The sequence below is a fragment of the Panthera leo genome, chromosome B1 (genome assembly GCF_018350215.1).
Source record: "Panthera leo isolate Ple1 chromosome B1, P.leo_Ple1_pat1.1, whole genome shotgun sequence".
NCBI classification, from domain to species: Eukaryota; Metazoa; Chordata; class Mammalia; order Carnivora; family Felidae; genus Panthera; species Panthera leo.
This window is the reverse complement of record NC_056682.1, coordinates 43,657,649-43,677,699: the sequence shown is the minus strand read 5'-3', so window position 1 is coordinate 43,677,699 and position 20,051 is coordinate 43,657,649. Positions and strand designations below refer to the sequence as shown.

Here is a 20,051-nt window from a genome sequence, read left to right as displayed (position 1 = left end):
TGGATGAACAAAGGATATGATCAGGTAGCTCATAATAAAAGAAATAAATATAAAAAGACCAGTAAATTTGTGAAACAAGGAAATGCAAATCAAAACAATGAAATAATATGTTTTTAACCTGTGAAGCCAGGAAAGATCTAGTACTAATACTTATTTTTGAAGGGTATGTAAGTCATCAGTGCACCTTCGTATACTTTTGGTATGAGAATTGATACAGGTTTTCTGTGGAGCAGGTTGGTTATTTGTGTCCAAAACCCTTTTTTGTGTCCAAACACTTCTGAGCCAGCAGCTTTATTTTTGGAATTGTTCTAAGGGAATAACCAGACAGTGGGCAAATAGTATGCATATGCATTGTTCAACAATAAAAACATGGACACAACTTACACATGTCCAAAAAAACACCAGATTGTTTAAATTCACCATGAAATCCCTATTTAATGTAACACTGTATAGAAGTCACACACATACACACACACACATGTGTATGTATATATAAATACACACACACACACACACATATATATAATGTTTATTTATTACTGTGAGATAGAGTGAGCAGGAGTGGGGGAGGGGCAGAGAGAGAGGGAGAAATCACAAGCAGGCTCTGCACTGTCATTGCAGAGCCCCACGTGGGGCTCAAACACATGAACCGTGAGATCATGACCTGAGCGGAAATCAAGAGTTGGACGCTTAACCCACTGAGCCACCCAGGCACCCCTAGAAGTCATATTTTTAAACAGTGGATTTTAAACTTTTTAAGCTGGGAAAGCCACCTCCTTTGTTTTCACCCTACTATACTCTTACCTAGAAGCCCATTATATAAAATATAGAAGAGGACTTTTTCTGGTTGAAGTGGGAGGAGGAGAAGCACCCTCTCCTCTCTAACTGCTTAGTGGCTCTTTCTATCCCTAGGCTGCCTTATTATTTTCATGGGCCCTAGGTTCTTTTGCTCTTGTGAGTCCCTTCCTCCATTAAAAATGATTAAAAATTAAATATAAGACTGTATTGGTATAAAGACAGGTATAACCCAGTCTAGATTCCGTCTTTTCTTTCTTTTTCTTTTTTTCTTTTTTTTTTATTTTTTTTTATTTTTATTTTTGGGACAGAGAGAGACAGAGCATGAATGGGGGAGGGGCAGAGAGAGAGGGAGACACACAGAATTGGAAACAGGCTCCAGGCTCCGAGCCATCAGCCCAGAGCCTGACGCGGGGCTCGAACTCACAGACCGCGAGATCGTGACCTGGCTGAAGTCGGACGCTTAACCGACTGCGCCACCCAGGCGCCCCTCTTCTTCTTTTCTTTCGCTTCCCTTCTCTTCCCTTCCCTTCCCTTCCCTTCCCTTCCCTTCCCTTCCCTTCCCTTCCCTTCCTTCTCTTCTCTTCCTTTCTTCTTCTCTTTTGTTTCTAAATTTTTAAATTTTTAATTTTTACCTTACTTTTTTTTTTGAGAGAGAGTGTGGACAGGGGAGGAGCAGAGGGAGAGGGAGAGAGAAACTCTCAAGCAGGCTCCAGGCCCAATGCAGAGCACCACATGGGGCTCAGTCTCACGACCCTGAGATCATGACCTGAGCTGAAATCAAGAAGAGTTGGATGCTTAACCAACTAAGCTACCCAGGTGCCCTAGATTCATTATTAAATATTCATTATTGTAATTTCTCTTTTTTCTTCTGATTTTAAAATAAATTACACTTAAAACATTTTTGTGGGCCATTGAAATTATCATGAGTCTTTGGCTTTGTGCCATACTGTGCCTAATGTATTTGTTAGCCCTGGCTCCTGAGGGTGTCTTCTTAGAAACTCTAGGGTACTGCAGAAGATGGTTTGTAAATCACTCTGGTCAATAATATGTTTGTTAAAATATATATTTATCCAAGTGAAAAAAAATATGTGAAATATCATGGTGTGAATTATTCCTGTTTTAAAAATATATGAACATGTGAAAAAAGACTGGATATATGCCAAAATGTTTAGCTGGCTCTGATTATTGGCAGTAGTCTTTCAGGTCATTTTTATATTTTTTCTTATGGTTTTTCTTTGTCTTTTGAATGATTTTGCTCTGAGCTGATAAATAATTTTTTAGTTAGGAAATAAAGCAATATTATTTAATAGAAGTATTCTAGAAAAAGTATAGGTACCAGTCTATTACAAATATTAATATTAAGAGCATTGACCATTTAAGAGGTTGCTATTTGCCGGTATTCCCTGGACTTTACTCTCGAGAACTGATAATATATGCTTGAAATATTATATGTTGATTTTATTGTGGATTTATTTATTTTAAAAACTTTTCACTGAATGATCATATTTTGTATAGATCTGAGTGGATTGTGCTGACTTTGTTTTCCCATTATTACTGGTGCCCTAATAGTTTCACACTTGTTTAGCATTCTAATAGAGACTTTAGGATATATGGAATAGTTGTCAGTTGTTGCCCTTGCCTTTTGGGAGGTTGCATGATTGTGTAGTGAGTCATTGTGTGAATTTATACACAGTCTATTGATCTTGTAGAAGTAATTTTATTTGTTAGTGTAGTAAGTTAAAATTACCCAGGGTAAAAAGAGAAAAAGTCTTGTTTGTAATTTACTTACCTTCTATGACAGAGCTATAGCTTGTAGACATAAGTATGGGATAAATATAAATATTCCACTGCTAATAGATGTTCACCTCTTGAGCTTCTGTTTTCACTATTGACCTTTTGTATATGAAACAGATACATATTATGCTTACGGGGTTGAAATGGGAGCTGGCTTAAGTATGGTCTTAAGGCAAAGCAAAATATTAAAGAGACAGTTTGGGACTGGGTGCAAGATTGTGCAAGGAATGTCATTTTGGGATATCATTGCTTACAGGGTTAGTGTAGAAACACTTTAGGAGTATTAGGATAAAATTGAGTCTGTAGCAAACATAGACCCTTTGAGTTTGTGGTCTGAGCAACACTTGTAATGGCTTGGTCCAAAAGGACTTCTAATGAGGGAACATTGCTTTCTAGATCTAGGAATATAAAATCTTGGAGAATAAAAGTTTTTGCAACTCCCCAAAAAGAACAATAAGTGAGACCTTCACTACCGAATAAAGGGGAACCTGCTTCTTCTAAGGAAAATGTAAACTATCCCAGACGACATTGCATTCACTTCCACTTTGAACAGAGAAATACTCTGGGAAGAGGGCAGAATGGACATATAATGGAGATGGTGTTGGATTAACTTTGTAAGATCTGGTGGGCACTACTCATTAGATGGTGACTCTAGCCTATTCCTATTCCTAATTGAAATGGACTTACTTGCTTCCACAGTTGGTGATAAATCTAGATTTATTAATGGTAGTGTTTTCTGTTGTATCTTCTTGCTAATTTTTGTTTTGATTTTTAAAGAAAGCCTGCCCTCCTTTTCAAGTTTACCTGTTACCCTGGTCTTTATCTTGGATTCTGGGTGTTTTGTTTTGTTTTAGATGATTGCTTCCTGTAAAAGCTATAGTCCGGTGTCAGCTTTTTGATCTTTAACAACCCCCATCAGGTTGAGCAAATTCATCTTTTTTTTTTTTAAAGGGTTTCTCAGTCCTGACTCAGTAGTTTACTAGTAGTAAACCCTTCTAGTTTACTAGACTCCACTGAGCCTGACTTTAGAAAGAGAAGCACCAAGGATAACTCTTGCTGGGCCTTCTTGTTCTGATAGAACTCAATGATGTACTTTTTTAGAGAACACTTTTAGGTGCGCCTGGGTAGCTCAGTCAGTTGGGTGTCTGACTTCTGCTCAGGTCATGATCTCATGGTTGGTGAGTTCGAGCCCTGCATTGGACTCTGCTGACAGCTTGGAGCTTGGAGCCTGCTTCGGATTCTGTGTGTCCCTCTTTCTCTGCCCTTCCCGCACTCATGCTCTGTCACCCTCTCTCTCTCTCTGTCTCTCTCAAAAATAAATAAACATTGAAAAAAAACTTTAAAAAACACTTTCATTCTCTCTGCCTCTCCCCCTCAAAGTAAAGAAACTTAAAAAAAAACCCAGTTTTATTATGAAAAATAAAGCACGTACAGAAAATCTAGCTAAACAAATGTACAGATGAACACATTTTTATAAAGTGAACATTTGTATAACAACCCACATCAAGTCTCTAGCAGCATCCTCAGAAGTTCCTTTTTCAGTTTCCCCCCGACATACCTTCTTCCCTAAAGTTAACCATTATCCTGATTTTTATGGCAATCTTTTCTTTGCTTTTCTTTACAGTTTTGCCACCTAAGTGTGTATTCCTAAACACATTAGTTTTTGCCTGTTTTAAGCTCTAATCATAGAATAGATTAAATAGAGTAAATAAGTAGAATTATGCAAGTGTGCTTCCTGTTGGTGTGGCTTTTTTTAGTTGACATTGTGTTTGTGATGTTTGTCCATCCTGATACAGGTAACTGCGGTACATTTTCATTTTTGTTGCCTCCATCTTCTTTTGGTTTGAAGGTTGCCCCTCTAGGATTTTAATTCCTCTATACATTTGAGTTACAACTGAAAGAAAGCTTAGAGGTAGGGGTTGTGGAGAGTTGTCCACCATAACTGCTGAAATCAGAGGTGGCTGGAGGAAATGTGTTGTAGGCTACAGTGAGTGCTAACTACATACCTCACCAACAATTGGTATTATCTACTTTAAACTTCAGTTAATGTGTTGGGTGTATAGTGGTATATTAATGTGCTTTTACTTTGCATTTCCCTGATTACTAACAAGATTAGATTAGATCACCTGTTTATGGGCTGTTTGGATTTTGTTTTTCAATCTGTCTCCCCCCCCCCCCCCCCCCAACACACATATTTTGCTGTTGGGTTGAGTTTCTTTATTGATTTTTTAGAAGTTCTTAGTAAATTTTTTGGTTACTTTTAGTGAAAAATTAATAATTTTAATGTCATGTATATCAATATATTCCTTTATGACTATTGCTTTTTGTGTCTTACGTAAGAAATTATTCCCTAACTTTGAAAGATATTTGCAAATGACACGTCGGACAAAGGGCTAGTATCCAAAATCTATAAAGAGCTCATCAAACTCCACACCCGAAAAACAAATAACCCAGTGAAGAAATGGGCAGAAAACATGAATAGACACTTCTCTAAAGAAGACATCCGGATGGCCAACAGGCACATGAAAAGATGTTCAACGTCGCTCCTTATCAGGGAAATACAAATCAAAACCACACTCAGATACCACCTCACGCCAGTCAGAGTGGCCAAAATGAAGAAATCAGGAGACTATAGATGCTGGAGAGGATGTGGAGAAACAGGAACCCTCTTGCACTGCAAATTGGTGCAGCCGCTCTGGAAAGCAGTGTGGAGGTTCCTCAGAAAATTAAAAATAGACCTACCCTATGACCCAGCAATAGCACTGCTAGGAATTTATCCAAGGGATACAGGAGTACTGATGCATAGGGGCACCTGTACCCCAATGTTTATAGCGGCACTCTCAACAATAGCCAAATTATGGAAAGAGCCTAAATGTCCATCAACTGATGAATGGATAAAGAAATTGTGGTTTATATACACAATGGAATACTATGTGGCAATGAGAAAAAATGAAATATGGCCTTTTGTAGCAACATGGATGGAACTGGAGAGTGTGATGCTAAGTGAAATAAGCCATACAGAGAAAGACAGATACCATATGGTTTCACTCTTATGTGGATCCTGAGAAACATAACAGAAACCCATGGGGGAGGGGAAGGAAAAAAAAAAAAAAAAAAAAAAAAAGGTTAGAGTGGGAGAGAGCCAAAGCATTAGAGACTGTTAAAAACTGAGAACAAACTGAGGGTTGATGGGGGGTGGGAGGGAGGGCAGGGTGGGTGATGGGTATTGAGGAGGGCACCTTTTGGGATGAGCACTGGGTGTTGTATGGAAACCAATTTGACAGTAAATTTCATATATTAAAAAAAAAAAGAAAAAAATTAAAAAAAAAAAAAAAAAGAATGTGATTGGTAGAGAGGAGGTGAGGTGCCTGTAAGGCTGTAATTTCATAGTGAGAATGTTTAGGTACAAAATATTGGTTGGAAGGACAACTATCAGGTGTAAGCCCTCAAAACGTTATTTCATCATTATAATGTAAGATGCAGCGATAGACATGATCTGCTTAATACTGTTGCTAATGTTTATAAGTCTAATAAAATTGTAAGTAGCTTAAAAAAAAAAAAAAAAAAAAAAGAAATTATTCCCTAACTTTGATGTCACAGAGATACTCTTGCGTATTGTCTTCCAGACTCTTATTTCTTTTAACCTTCATATTTAGGTCTATAATCTACTTAGAATTACTGTTTGTACATTGTATAAGGTAGAGGTCAAGTTTTTTTTCCAGTAGGAATACTTGGTTGAATTGGCACCATGTGTTAAAGAAATATCCCTTTCATTGCTACTGTGTAGTGCCACCTTTGTCATAAATCAAGGGTCCACAAATATATGTGTGTGTTTCTGGGCTCTTCTGTTTCATTTGTAAATTAGTCTATATTTGCATCAGTACTACAATTTCCTAAGTTTCACAGCTTTATAATTGGTTCATTAAAGCAAGTTTTCCTACTTTGACCTACTTGTTTGAGAGTGTCGTGGCTATTTGTGCTTCCTCATGTAAATTTTAGAATTAACTTGTCCAATTCCACGAAAAAGTCTTATTTGTCATCTGATTGATATTGTATTAAATCTCTAGATTAGTCTGGTGAAGAATTAAACATATTTTCAATAAGTAGTCCTCAAGTCCATGATCTTTAATTCCTCTTATATTTTTACAGAGATTTAAACTTCTTTTGTTAGTTTATTCCTATACTTTATATTTTTGGATGCTATTGTAGGTGATGTCTCTTTTAAAAGTTAATTTTCTAATTTTTTTATAAAAATAAAATTGATTTTGTATATTTGTTTTACATCTAGTATCTCATTGCATTCTTTTTTTTTGTTTGTTTTTGCATTCTTACATTAGTGCTATACACCTGTAAATTCTTTTGGATTTTTACTTATATAATCATATCATCTGGAAATAATGAAGTTTTGTTTCTACCTTAACAATCCTTATATAACTTTTATTTATTTACTTTTATTACCTGTACAATATTCAAATAGAAGTGGTGGTGATGTGCATCTTTGTCTTATTCTTTTTTTATTTTTTTAACAAAATAGTTAACATACAATGTTATATTAGCTTTAGGTATATAATAACATAGTGATTCAACAATTCTATACATTACACAAGTGTAATTACCATCTGTCACCATACAGTGATATCAAAAGGAAAGCTTTAACCATTTTACCATTAAATATAATGTTTGGTAAAGATTTTGCACATACTCTTTCTTTTCTTTTTAAAGCTTTTATTTAAATTCTGGTTAGTTAACATACAGTGTAATATTAGTTTTAGGAGTAGAATTTAGTGATTCATTGCTTACATACAACACCAGGGTTCATCCTAACAAGTGCCCTCCTTAATACCCATCACCCACTTAACCCATCCCACCACCTACCTGACCTCCAGTAACCCTCAGTTTGTTTTCTATAGTTGAGAGACTGTTTTCTGGTTTGCCTCTCTCTCTCCCCCCTCCCCCTGCCATATTCATCTGTTTTGATTCTTAACACAGATGAGTGAAATCATACAGTATATGTCTTTCTCTGGCTGACTTATTTTTCTTAGTGTAATACTGTCTAGCTCCATCCACGTCATGGCAAATGGCAAGAGTTCATTCCTTTTGATGGCTGAGTAATATTTCATTATACGTGTGTGTGTGTGTGTGTGTGTGTGTGTGTGTGTGTGTGTGTATACACACACCACATCTTTATCCATTCATCAGTCAATGGACATTTGTAATCTTTCCATAATTTGGCTATTGTTGATAATGCTGCTATAAACATTGGAGTGCATGTGTCCTTTCAAATCAGTAGTTTTGTATCCTTTGGGTAAATACTTAGTAGTGCAATTGCTGGATTGTAGGATAGTTCTATTTTTAACTTTTTGAGGAACCTCCATCCTGTTTTCCAGAGTGGTTGCACCATTCGCATTCTATCAACAGTTTAAGAGTGTTCCCCTTTCTCTGCAGCAGATACTCTTTATTGGGTTAAGGACTGTCCTTTCTCCATCAACTTGTCTTTGATCCTTTGTCAAAGGATCCTTTGTGTGGGTTTATGTCTGGACTTGATTCTCTTCCATTGATCCATTTGTCCATTCTTTTGCCAACACCATGCTGTCTTGATTTACTGTAGAGTATTGGTAAATCTTAAAGTCAGATAGTGTCACTTTTTAAATTTTGTTCTCTTTCAATATTGTGTTAGTTATTGTGGGTCTTTTGTCTTTCCATATAAACTTTAGATCAATTTGTTGATACCCACAAAATAACTGGCTGGGATTTAATGGGGTTGCATTGCGTCTATAGATCAAGTTGGGAAGAATGGACTTCTTTACAATATTAAGTTTTCCTGTCCTTGAACATGGGATATCAATCCATTTATGTAGGTCTTTTTGATTTTTTTCCATCAGAGTTTTGTAGTTTTCCTCTGTAGATTTTGTACAGATTTTATTCAACTGATACCTAAGTGTTTGTTTTGTTTTTGTTTTTGCTAATGTAAATGTTATTGTGCATTTAATTTCAAATTCTGTTGTTTGTTGCTGGCATATAAGAAAGCAGTTGACTTGTATATTCATTTTATTATGTTCCACAACCTTTAATTGCTTTTTTTTTTTTAATTTTTTTTTAACGTTTTTATTTATTTTTGAGACAGAGAGAGACAGAGCATGAATGGGGGGAGGGGCAGAGAGAGAGAGGAAGACACAGAATCGGAACCAGGCTCCAGGCTCTGGGCCATCATCAGCCCAGAGCCCGACGCAGGGCTCGAACTCACAGACAGTGAGATCTTGACCTGAGCTGAAGTCGGACGCCCAACCGACTGAGCCACCCAGGCGCCCCAACCTTTAATTGCTTTAATTAGTTTGGTTTAATTGCTTATTAGTTTCAGAAATTTTTTTGTTGATTCTTTTGGATTTTCTACATAGACAGTCATATCATTTATGACAGACAGTTTTATTTCTTCTCAATCTGTATGCCTTCATTTCCTTTTTTATTGGTTAGACTGTCAGTTTTGTCTGATATTAATTAGCTTTCCTAGATTTTTTTTCATATCTGAAGTATATATATTTTTTTGTATATCTTTTACTTTGAACTTTATCTTTATATTTTAGATATATGCTTCTAAACAACATATATTTAGGTTTTACTTTTTAATCCAGCTTGACAATATTTATCTCTCAATTGTATCATTTAATTACATTGCATTATGTTTAATGTGATTAGTAATGTACTGTATTTATTTAAATGTAAATGCAATTGGATATAAGCTACACCATTATTTACATACCACTAAGAAAGAAAAAATGGAGGGGCATCTGGGTAGCTTGGTTGGTTAGGTGACCAACTCTTGCGTTTGGCTCAGGTCATAATCCCAAGGTTGTGGGATTGAGCCCTGTGTGGGGCTCCATGCTTTGTGCATTGGAGCCTGCTTAAGATTCTCTCTCTTTCTCTCTCTCTCTTTCTCTCTCTCTCTCTCTCTCTCTCTCTCTCTCTCTCCCTCTCCCTCTCCCTCTCCCTCTCCCTCTCTGCCCCTCTGCCCTTTCCCCTGTTTATGCTCTCTCTCTCTCTGTCTGTTTCAAAAAATAAAAATTCCCTCTACAAAAAGAAATGAAAAATGGTGTCAATTAAATTAATACTTTAATTGTTAGATGAACTTCAATTTCAGAGTATTTTAAATATGTGAAGAATGTGTTTTAGAATTAATGAAATGCAGTATTTGGGTTTAAATCTGCCATCTTATGTAGTTTTACTGTCTTTTATGTTCTTTTAAAAAAAATTTTTTTGATGTCTATTTATTTTTGACAGAGAGAGAGAGAGAGAGAGAGAGAGAGAGCATTAGTGGGGGAGGGGCAGAGAGAGAGGGAGACACAGAATCTAAAGCAGGCTCCAGGCTCTGAGCTGTCAGCACAGAGCCTGACGTGGGGCTCGAACTCACAGACTGTGAGATCATGACCTGAGCTGAAGTCGGACGCTCAACCATCTGAGCCACCCAGGCACCCCTCACTTTTATGTTCTTAAAAAAATCTTCTATTTTGTTTATTTTGAATTGATAATGTGTTTTTATATTCATTATTTTCCCTCTATTAGAATGGAAGTTATATACTTTTTTATTTTGTTTTAGAAGTTATTACAGCACATGTCCATGATTTATGATGTTTAATATTAAATCATATCCTTCCTTACACAATGCAAGGACTTTAGAGCAGTTTGACTTTATCCACTTCCTGACATATATATGTGTGTGTGTGTGTGTGTGTGTGTGTCAGATGTGTATTATTACCATTGTTTAATGAACATTGTCATTACTGTTTGTTTGGATTTGTGTACATAGTAATCACTTCCATTACTCTTTGATTCTCTTGCATCTCTGCCTACCATTTAGTATATTTTAGTTACCTTGAAAAACCCTTTGAAAATTTCTTTTACTAGTTTGTTTCTTAGTGACCCCCCCCCGCCCCCCCGAGGGTGTCTTTATTTCTCTTTCTTGAGAACATTTTTGTTGAATATAGAATTCTAGATTATCAGTTATTTTCTCTTAGCATATTGGTATTATTCTGTTTTCTTTTGGCCTCCATGTTGCTGTTGATGTCAGCTATTACTAAATGTAATTTTATTGAAGTAGATTTATCTACTTACTTTTGGCTATTTTCATAATTTTCTCTCTTTTTTTTAAGGTTCACTAACATTGAAGTTGTGGAAAGAGAAAAAAATAGCATGCGCGCACATTGACACACACACATATGTATTCATGTCTTGCTTAGGATTTTTTTTTTGAGTTTTAAAGTTTGAGGTTTGATATTTTTCATAAATTATGATAGATTCTTAGCCATTATGTTTTCCATAACTGCTTCTTCACATATTGCCTCTGTGCATAGTGTTCATGCGTATTTCCTTTTCTTCTTGTGTGGTTCTTGTTCACTGTGTATAAGAACTCACAACATCCTGTCTCCTAAATTTTCTTATATAGTTTTCATCATTTTGTGTTTCTTTCTGGGTAATTCCTTCTGACACCTTTCAATTCACTGAACGTATCTTTATTTGTATTTAGCCTGTTGTGAAATCTATCCATTGAATTCTTAATTTTGTTTATTATGTTTCAGTTGCCAAATTTCTGTCTGGTTCTTTTTCATACCTGCTGTATTACTATTGTGGATTTCATTTCCCTGCTAAAATTTTCAAGCTTGTCATTTTTTTCCTTGGCCGTAAGTGGGGTGTTTTGGTTATTGTTTGATAATTCTAGTATCTGGAGACCTTATTGGGTTGTATCTTTTTTTTTTTTTTCTCATAGTTTCTTTTAATTTGTGTGTGTGTGTGTGTGGTTCTTGGTATTTTGTGTCTTCATGTTATATTTTGGTAATATGTTGGTCAATGTGTTTGAACAATTTTCGGTAAGAATAACTTGAGAGGAAGGGTTATGATATCAACTCTTTAAAAAAATTTTTTTTTAATGTTTATTTTTTAGAGAGACAGAGCATGAGTGGGGATTGGGGGGTGTGGTTAGAGAGAGAGGGAGACACAGAATCTGAAGCAGGCTCTGTCAGCACAGAGCCCAACATGGGGCTTGAACCCACAGACCGCAAGATCATAACCTGAGCCGAAGTCGGACGCCTAACCAACTGTGCCACCCAGGCACCCTTCAAGTCTTATTTTGAGAATAGATTTCCCAACTTCTGCTTCATATCCTGTGTAGTAAAATAAACATGAACTGAATGTTCATTATAAGTTAGGCCTTTTTTTAGATGCAAGTGATAGAGATATTCAAATTTTTTTTCCAGATAATTCAGTCATTTGGAGCCAGTTCTGTTTAAAAAGTGGGTAACAAACTGTGTAATATGATTTTTGTTATTGTTAAGGTATTTTGAGGTGGGGCTGGTAGGATTTTTCTCACATACTGCTCTTAGATTCCTAGAAGTATGACGTACTCCTCCTGAGAGATACTTTTCTAGAGAAATGGCTTTCTTAACTATGCCCCTCAATGCCACCTACTTCAGAAAGCCTCCACAATCAGGGTACTCTTTTAAAAAAATCTAATTAAGTGACATCATTTAGAGCCCTCTTTTAGGACTTCTGTTCTTTTGTTGTGAGGATTAGGATGATGATGGTGGAACTGTGTTCTGATTACTTAAAGGTCACTCATAGAAAGAATGTTCTAAATGTTTCTTTTTGGGGTGTGTGTGTCATATTCTAGTAGACTATTTCCATCCTTGTCAGTCACATCCATCTCCTTTTGATGCAGTTTTGGAAAACTTGCTTAGATGTGAAAAAAGAGATGAGGAGATTGATACCCTCGCACCCAGAGGTGATATGTAGAGAATATGAATACTTTAGTTGCTATTCAAGCCAAGTATCAGGAGAAAGATCATCCTTATTACTGTAGGTGCCATCCAGGGATGACTAGGAGAAAAATATCTTCCTTATAGCCCCTAGAGCGTTACTGACAAGCAATATGGGGATGTTTGTTACTATCTCCATCAGGTAAAATACATGAGAAATGCTTATGATTTTGTTAATCCTTTTCAGTACTCTAGTCAGCTTCATTGTGGGGAAAAAGATTTTTTTTTTTAATAGATTGTTTTAGGATCAAACATTTTAAACATTGTATTTGTGAGAAACTGTGTCCAAACCACTAAGTAAGAGGCATATTTAAAAAATAACCTGTTTCAAAGTGGTAGCCTTTATGTAGATTAGAATTAGGGACTCAAATGTAGAAATATACACGTGTAGAAATATACACGTGTCTGCAAAATTTTTGTGGCTATTGGCTGATTAATGTATTCTTACAGAAAACGTTGTATGTATACTATGTGGCCGGTGAGGTACTTACCATATGAAGATCAACAATAGGAAATAAAAAGCGGTCACAAATCTGTTTTTTTTTAAGTTTTTATTTATTTTTGAGAGAGAGAGAGACAGAGGGAGTGCACAAGTGAGGGAGGGGCATAGAGAGAGAGAGGGACAGAGGATCTGATGCCAGCTCTGTGCACACAACAGAGAGCCCGACGTGGGGCTCAAACTCATGAACTGTGAGATCACGACTTGAGCCAAAGGCAGACGCTTAACCAACTGAGCCACCCAGGCGCCCCTACAAATCTGTTTAAATTGAAGTCTCCTATGGGAACAAAAATAAGTAAATGGAAGTTTTCTTTGTTTATCAGATAATTACTAGATACTGCTACTCTTGACATTTTCACCTGATGACTGTTAGACCCAAACTCCTATTGTCCTTCCCCAAACCTGCTCTTCTTTGTATCACTTAAGGGCGACTCCTTCCTTGTCATAGGTGAGGACACAAAGTTGGAGTCATCCTTGAATTCTCTCTTTGTATTCACATTCCTCATCTTACAGGCTGTTTGTTCCTTTAAAACGTGTAAATAATGCAAACACTTCTTACTGCTTCCATTGCTGTCATGCTGATTCATTATCATCTGTTGGGTGATTTTCTGCAAGAGCCTCTCGTTCTTCTTGCTTAGCATAGCAGCCATGGTGATCCTATTAAGACACAAGTCAAATCATGTTACTCCTGCTCACTACTTTCCATTGTATCATCCCCCTAAATTCCTCATTTCACTCATAGTAAAAGGTTAAGAGTCTTACAGTGGCTTATTCTCACCTGTGCTGATTGCTTCTCTCATTACTCATGCCCTCATGGACTCACTCCACTCCAGCCCCACCGGCTTCCTTACTGCTTCCTGCCGCCAGGGCTTTTGCGTTTGCTATTCCCTCCTGGTGTGAGGTTCTTTTCCCAGATAACCGGTTCTGATTTGGTTCTCACGGTGTTTGAAACGCCTGTCCTTTCTTTTAAAAACGACTGTTTCCCCCCCCCCCCCCCCCGCCCCCAGCCCCTTCCCTCCACCCTGGGGCCTGGGTCACCCCCTTCATCTTCTCACTTTTTCTCCCCCATGGCACTTCTCACTTTGTGTATACTATCCAGTTTACTTATTATGTGTATGGTTTGTCTCACTCACTAGAAGTCACCCTTATAACAGTGAGGATTTTTGTCTGCGCTGTTCAGTTTCATCCCTTGCACAAGAGAAGAGTGCCTTGTACATAATAAGGTTCAGCAAATACTTGTTAAATGAGCGATATTATACAAAAGGACTCCTCCTCATAATATCCTTAATCAGAGAGTAGTGAGAAAAACAATACAGAAAACAAGCTTTTTTGTTATTGTCAATAGCCTTGTGGCTGATGTTTTCTTTCTATGTGAGTCAAAATATTGCCTTTGCTAATTTTTTTGTTATAGACAGTTGACCATTTATGTTCTTTCTCCTTTCTTTGTCTGCTGGTCAGTTTGTTAACCCCACATTCAAAGACTTTTTTTGTCAAATAGTAGTTAATGGTACTGAAATGTCTAGGCAGACTGCTTTCTATTCTCAAGAGCCAAGAGCCAAGAGCCAGGACTCTTTACTTCTCTGGAAACTGGGCCAGTTAGCAAAAAAGAGTATAACATGTATATCTAAAACACAAAGTCTCGCAGAAGGGATCTGTGTCTTAGATTCCTTGGATGTACAAAAGACCCAGCACGGACAGGGTTTCCTCCTCAATAACTATAATGCAACACAGTTTTCATTTCTACTGCTACTTTTGGCACGACTGCTCAAACTCATGAAAGAGATTCTTTCAGGGCACCAAATGCCCCTGATAAAATTTTAATGGGACTTGGATTTCTCAAAGATCCTTGGTGTATGTATGGGTGTGTTTCTCCATAATCTTCAAGAATGAAAATAGGCAGTAGGAGTATCTGAATATATTTTAGAGTTATTGAGTAAACCAGTAACTAAAAAACCCAACAATTTATAGAATCCATGAAAATTGCATACAATTGTATAAATATCACATGGGTAGCTCAAGGTGGACCGTTTGTAGAAGCCCATGTAGCCTTCAGAGTATTAACCAGGGTTCTCAGGAGTTATCATAAGGTATTTAAATCTCAAACTGTAGCGGAAATTCTGCACTATTCTGCTGCTCGATGGCTATCATGCACCCTCGCTCGAATGCCCATTCCCATTATTTTCACTTAGCTCCCTATAAGTTAGAGTGAGGAGAACAAAATAATGCTATTCTGTAGAGTGAAAAAAGATTGGGGAAATATATAGCTAGTTTCAAATATTTGAGGAACTTTTACTATGGAAGGTAAATAAAACTGAATTTTAGACAGGACTAGATAATTTCTCAGGTCTCTTATGATTTTATATATTAATGTAAATGATATGTTTGGAAGGTATTTTCATGGAGGTCTAATATATTATCACCAAAATACTGAATTATTATGTAGTAACTGAAATAATGTACTATATTTATTAGAAATAGGTATATAAATTCTCATTTCTATTTTTGGTAGCTCATTTTCTGCCATTTAAAATACTCACTTCTTGTTGGTTGAGGACATGATTTAAAATTTCAAAATGAATAATCACCATGACGTAAGATCTTTTTCTTAATGTTTATTGTAGAGGTTCCAGAAACTTTAGCAGTTGCAGTGCAGAGGACTTTGAGAAGTTAACTTTAAATAAAGGAGGAAACTGCCTTCTTAATATTCCAAAGCCTGATGAAGCCTATAGTGCTCCCTTCTGTGGTAATAAATTGGTGGATCCCGGGGAAGAGTGTGACTGTGGTACTCCAAAGGTCAGTTTAATTTTCGATTTTTGCTTTGTGAAATTACCTTAGGATTTGGAAAAAGATGGAACAGCTTGCTTTGGGCAATGGACATAGGAGTTAGTGAAATTTAGTGGCCAGTGAAGATTCATTTTGCTTGTGGGGATATATTCCTGGGATTGGTCATCTCTTCCTTCCCAGAGCATAACTAATGGTATCATCTGTTTTGGTGTCAAGTAAAGCACCGTGTTTATTCTTGTATTTTTTGCTCGCTTCTACCATATCTGTTATGGTTATTAGGTCATTTATTTACTTTGAAGAGCTAATCAGTTTTTCACTTGGCTCTTTATTTGTCAGCTTTCAGTATTCTGGCACTGCCATTGCAGAAATGTTTATTCAGTTGGATTCATTTTAATACTAAATTGAAGCCAATCCATATTCCATAGTCCTTCAGTAACAAAATCCTTGCTATTTAAATTAGCATTCCCCCTTTTTAACCTTCGGTGTTGTGCCTAACGGTCTCTAGCTCTATCAGACCTGTTATCCACACTTAGTGCCATAAGCCCATGCCTGTCTTTATCATTTATTGTTCTGTATCTTAGCCATTTTCCTCTCAAAGTGGCCTGTGTAAGTCGTTTCCTCCTAGGCCTTGCATTAAATTTTGAAGAAATTTGTTAATGGTGTGCAAGCTGGTAACTAGGTGTGTAATATGGTGAATATTTTTCATCCTTTCCACTTCTTCTTCTTCTTTTATATCTGACCATATCTGGCTTTTGCCAGATGACTTCATGCTCTGGAAAGACACCGCGTATTTTATGAAGATCTTGGGACAGGCCTTCATTGCACTATTGCTGAATGTCAGGGACTTCTACTAAGTGTTTTACATGGTAAAATCCTCACGATAACCCTAAGAGATTGGTATTTTTCATACTCTCATTTCAAATGAGGAAAATAAGGCCAAAAAGTTATGTTTAATTTCTAAATTAACGTTATACTGTTGGGCTGACCAAGCTCTTCCCCTTTCCAGCCATTCTCAGATCTTTGTTCTTAAAGTGTTATAGATCTTTTGCTTTCTCCCAACTGTCCACTTCACTACCAAACTTATTGAAATGGTCTATATTTGCTTCTTAAGCTTTCACACTACAGAATTACTCTTTTTTTTTTTAATTTTTTTTTTTTTAAACATTTATTTATCCCTGAGACAAAGAGAGACAGAGCATGAACGGGGGAGGGGCAGAGAGAGAGGGAGACACAGAATCGGAAGCAGGCTTCAGGCTCTGAGCCATCAGCCCAGAGCCTGACACGGGGCTCGAAATCACGGACCGTGAGATTGTGACCTGAGCTGAAGTCGGACACTCAACCGACTGAGCCACCCAGGCGCCCTTAGAATTACTCTTTAAAAAGGAACATCACCTCCCTCTCAAATATCAACAGATTTTTTTCGTGGTACAATAGTTGCAAATATTAAGTTCAAGCAAAATTCTCCTTTCAGACCTTTATTTCCTCCATAATTAAAAAAAAAAATGTTTATTTATTTATTTTTGAGAGAGAGAGAGAGAGAGAGAGAGAGAGACAGAGAGGGCCAGCAAATGAGGGGCAGAGACAGATGGAGACAGAATCCCAAGCAGGCTCTGTGCCCATCAGTGCAGAGCCTGATGAGGGGCTCAAACCCACAAAGCATGAGATCATGACCTGAGCTGAAATCAAGATAACTGACTGAGCCACCCAGACTCCCCTTACCCATAAATTTTTAAACTTCCTTCTGCATTGGTAATCATTCTTCAAAGTTCAGTGTATTTCTTTTTAGACTTTATACATTTATACAAGTATATATATAATGTATATTTGTAAATAGTTGGGCCTATTTTAGGATTTTATTTTTCTTCAGAAATTAAATCAGACAATATGTTGTATGCAGATTTTTTCCCCATTACTGTATCTTAGAGATTTTTCCATGTCATTACCTCATGTAGGCATAATCCTTTAATCTACCCTTTAATCTACTGTAATTAGTATTCCTATAAAGAATGTTCTGTGATTTCTTGAACCATAATGGACCATTAATGGACATTTACTTATTGTAATTAATATTTTCCTGTTGCAAACAGTACATCCTTATACACATCCCATGTGCATATATACAAGTATTTCTCTAAGATAATTACATAAAGGTAGAATTACTGAATTGAAGAGTTATGTGCTTTAAAATTTTATTAGTGGTTATGAAATTTCCTACAAAAAGACTGTGTCAATTTGTACTTATACCAATGGTGTATCATGACATTCAGTGCCCTGTATAGTCTTGCCAGCAAAGAATGATAAATTTTTTCTTAATTTTGATGGGTGAAAAGTAAGAAGATATTGTTTCAGTTTTTAACCTTTTCATATGTTTGGAGACTATATACATATTTTTTTTCTCCCTAAGAATTAACATTTTACATCCCTTGTCAATTTTTCTGTTGGGTTAGTCATTCTTTGAAATTGATTTTTAGGAACTCATGTATTGTGGGCAGTCTTTTGTTTGGTATATGTTTTAATATTTCTCCTCTATAGCTTACCATTTAGCTTTTAAAAAATTATTCAACTTTATCTTTTAGGTCAGTTTTAGGGTCACAGAAAAATGGAATGGAAAGTACTGAGAGTCCCCGTATACCACCACACACACAGCCCTTCCCTATCCTGCAGCCCAGGTACAGTTGTTAAAGTTGAGGACTGCACGGACACATCACTATCACCCAAAGTTTACATTAGGGTTTACTCTTTTTTTCCCCCCAGTCTGTACTTTTTAGTTATAATTTTTAGTTCATTTCTATTTTGTGTTTTATTAATTCTTTTCTAGTTTACAATTTTTCTTTTGATTTCCTTTTCTGTTCGTTATTTTTTAAGTTTTTATTTAAATTGCAGTTAGTTAATATTAGTTTAGTTAATTTTAATTAAACTAGTTTAAATTTTAAACTAGTTAGTTTAGTTAGTTAATATTAGTTTCAGGTGTAAAATGTAGAGATTCATCACTTTCATACAACACTCTGTGCTCCTCACGGGTACCCTCAATAATGCCCATCACCTTTATCATCCACCCCCCACCCACCTCCCCTCTGGTAACCATCAGTTTGTTCTCTATAGTGAAGAGTCTGTTTCTTGGTTTGCCTTAGGTTCACTCTTGATATTTAGCTTTTCATATGGTGTATTTTATTAGGTTGAAATTTGAAATTTAAATGAAGGAAGATTTATCAATTTTTTTCCTTAAGATTTTCTGAAGTTTGTATTTTGACTAGGCTTGTAGTACTCCTATTTCAAGATTATCAGCATAACCCCTCCATAATTTCTTTTAGTATTTTTTAATAGAAAATTTTTCTTTTAGCTTTTTAATTGGAGGGGTCATGTGGAATAAGCTAGGGTATTAACTTTTATCCACTTGTGATCAGTTATTACATAATCATTTAAAATTATACTTTTATCATAAACAAAATTCCTTGCTATTTCTTCATTCTTTAATCTTTTATGAAGCCATCTGTTTTACACAGTGTTTTTGAAACAATTTAACAGCTTTATTGAAGTGTAATTGAATACAATGTTAAAAAACAAACAAACTTGGTCTTAGATAATGAAAGGCTTTATTCAGAATAAAGACTATTGTAACAAGGACAGTGCCCTGATCTGAAAAATCTGGAAGCATCTCAAAATCAAATAAGAAAAGGCTTTTCTTTTAAAGGGTCAAGGTGGGGGAAGTAGAGATAAACAGAATCTTTTAAGAGGAAGTTAGATAAGCAAGGGGAAATGACCAGTCTGATAGTGTTCTTTGTGGTCAGCTGATTTCCAGGAGAAGCTGATAAGGTGGGGGTGCTCCACTTTTTCTGTAGGGACAAGCAGAGCTCAGAGGCCTATAGGAAAGAGAGAAGCCTTAGTTAAGTTTGGTCAAGATAGAGAAAAGAGTAAGAAATGTGCAATTGTGAACACTTGGTCAACAATAGACTGCACATGTTTAAAACATACAGGTTGGTAAGTTTTGACACATGTATACATGTATGAAACTATCACCATGATCAAGATATTAAACATGTAATTATACCAAAAAGTTCTTTGTGACCCTTGGTAATCCTTTCTTCCCACCCCTTCTTTTCCCCTATCCTCAGGCAATCACCAATCTCCTTTCTGTCATTATACATCAGGGTGCATTTCCTAGAATTTCATAGAATGACTCTTTTTTTTGCCTAGCTCCATTCTCTCAGCATAATTATTTTGAGATTCATCCATACTGCTACTGTGTCAGTAGCTCATTCCTTATTGTTGTTTATCATTGAGTAGTATGGATATGCCACAGTTGGTTTATCTTTTCGTCTGTTCATGTACATTTGGGCTATTTCCAGCCTTTGGCTATTAACAGATAAAGCTGC

At 36.3% G+C, this 20,051-nt stretch overlaps 1 protein-coding gene across 2 annotated transcripts in view; it reads left to right on the top strand.

Annotated features, from left to right (window-relative positions):
* The window catches only part of ADAM9 (ADAM metallopeptidase domain 9), a 149,921-nt gene that overhangs the window by 58,908 nt on the left and 70,962 nt on the right, over positions 1-20,051 (top strand). For both annotated transcript variants that reach the window (XM_042934796.1, XM_042934797.1), the window contains exon 12: positions 15,516-15,687. In XM_042934796.1, the coding sequence (XP_042790730.1) occupies positions 15,516-15,687 (172 nt within the window). The remainder of the gene's footprint in view (positions 1-15,515; positions 15,688-20,051) is intronic.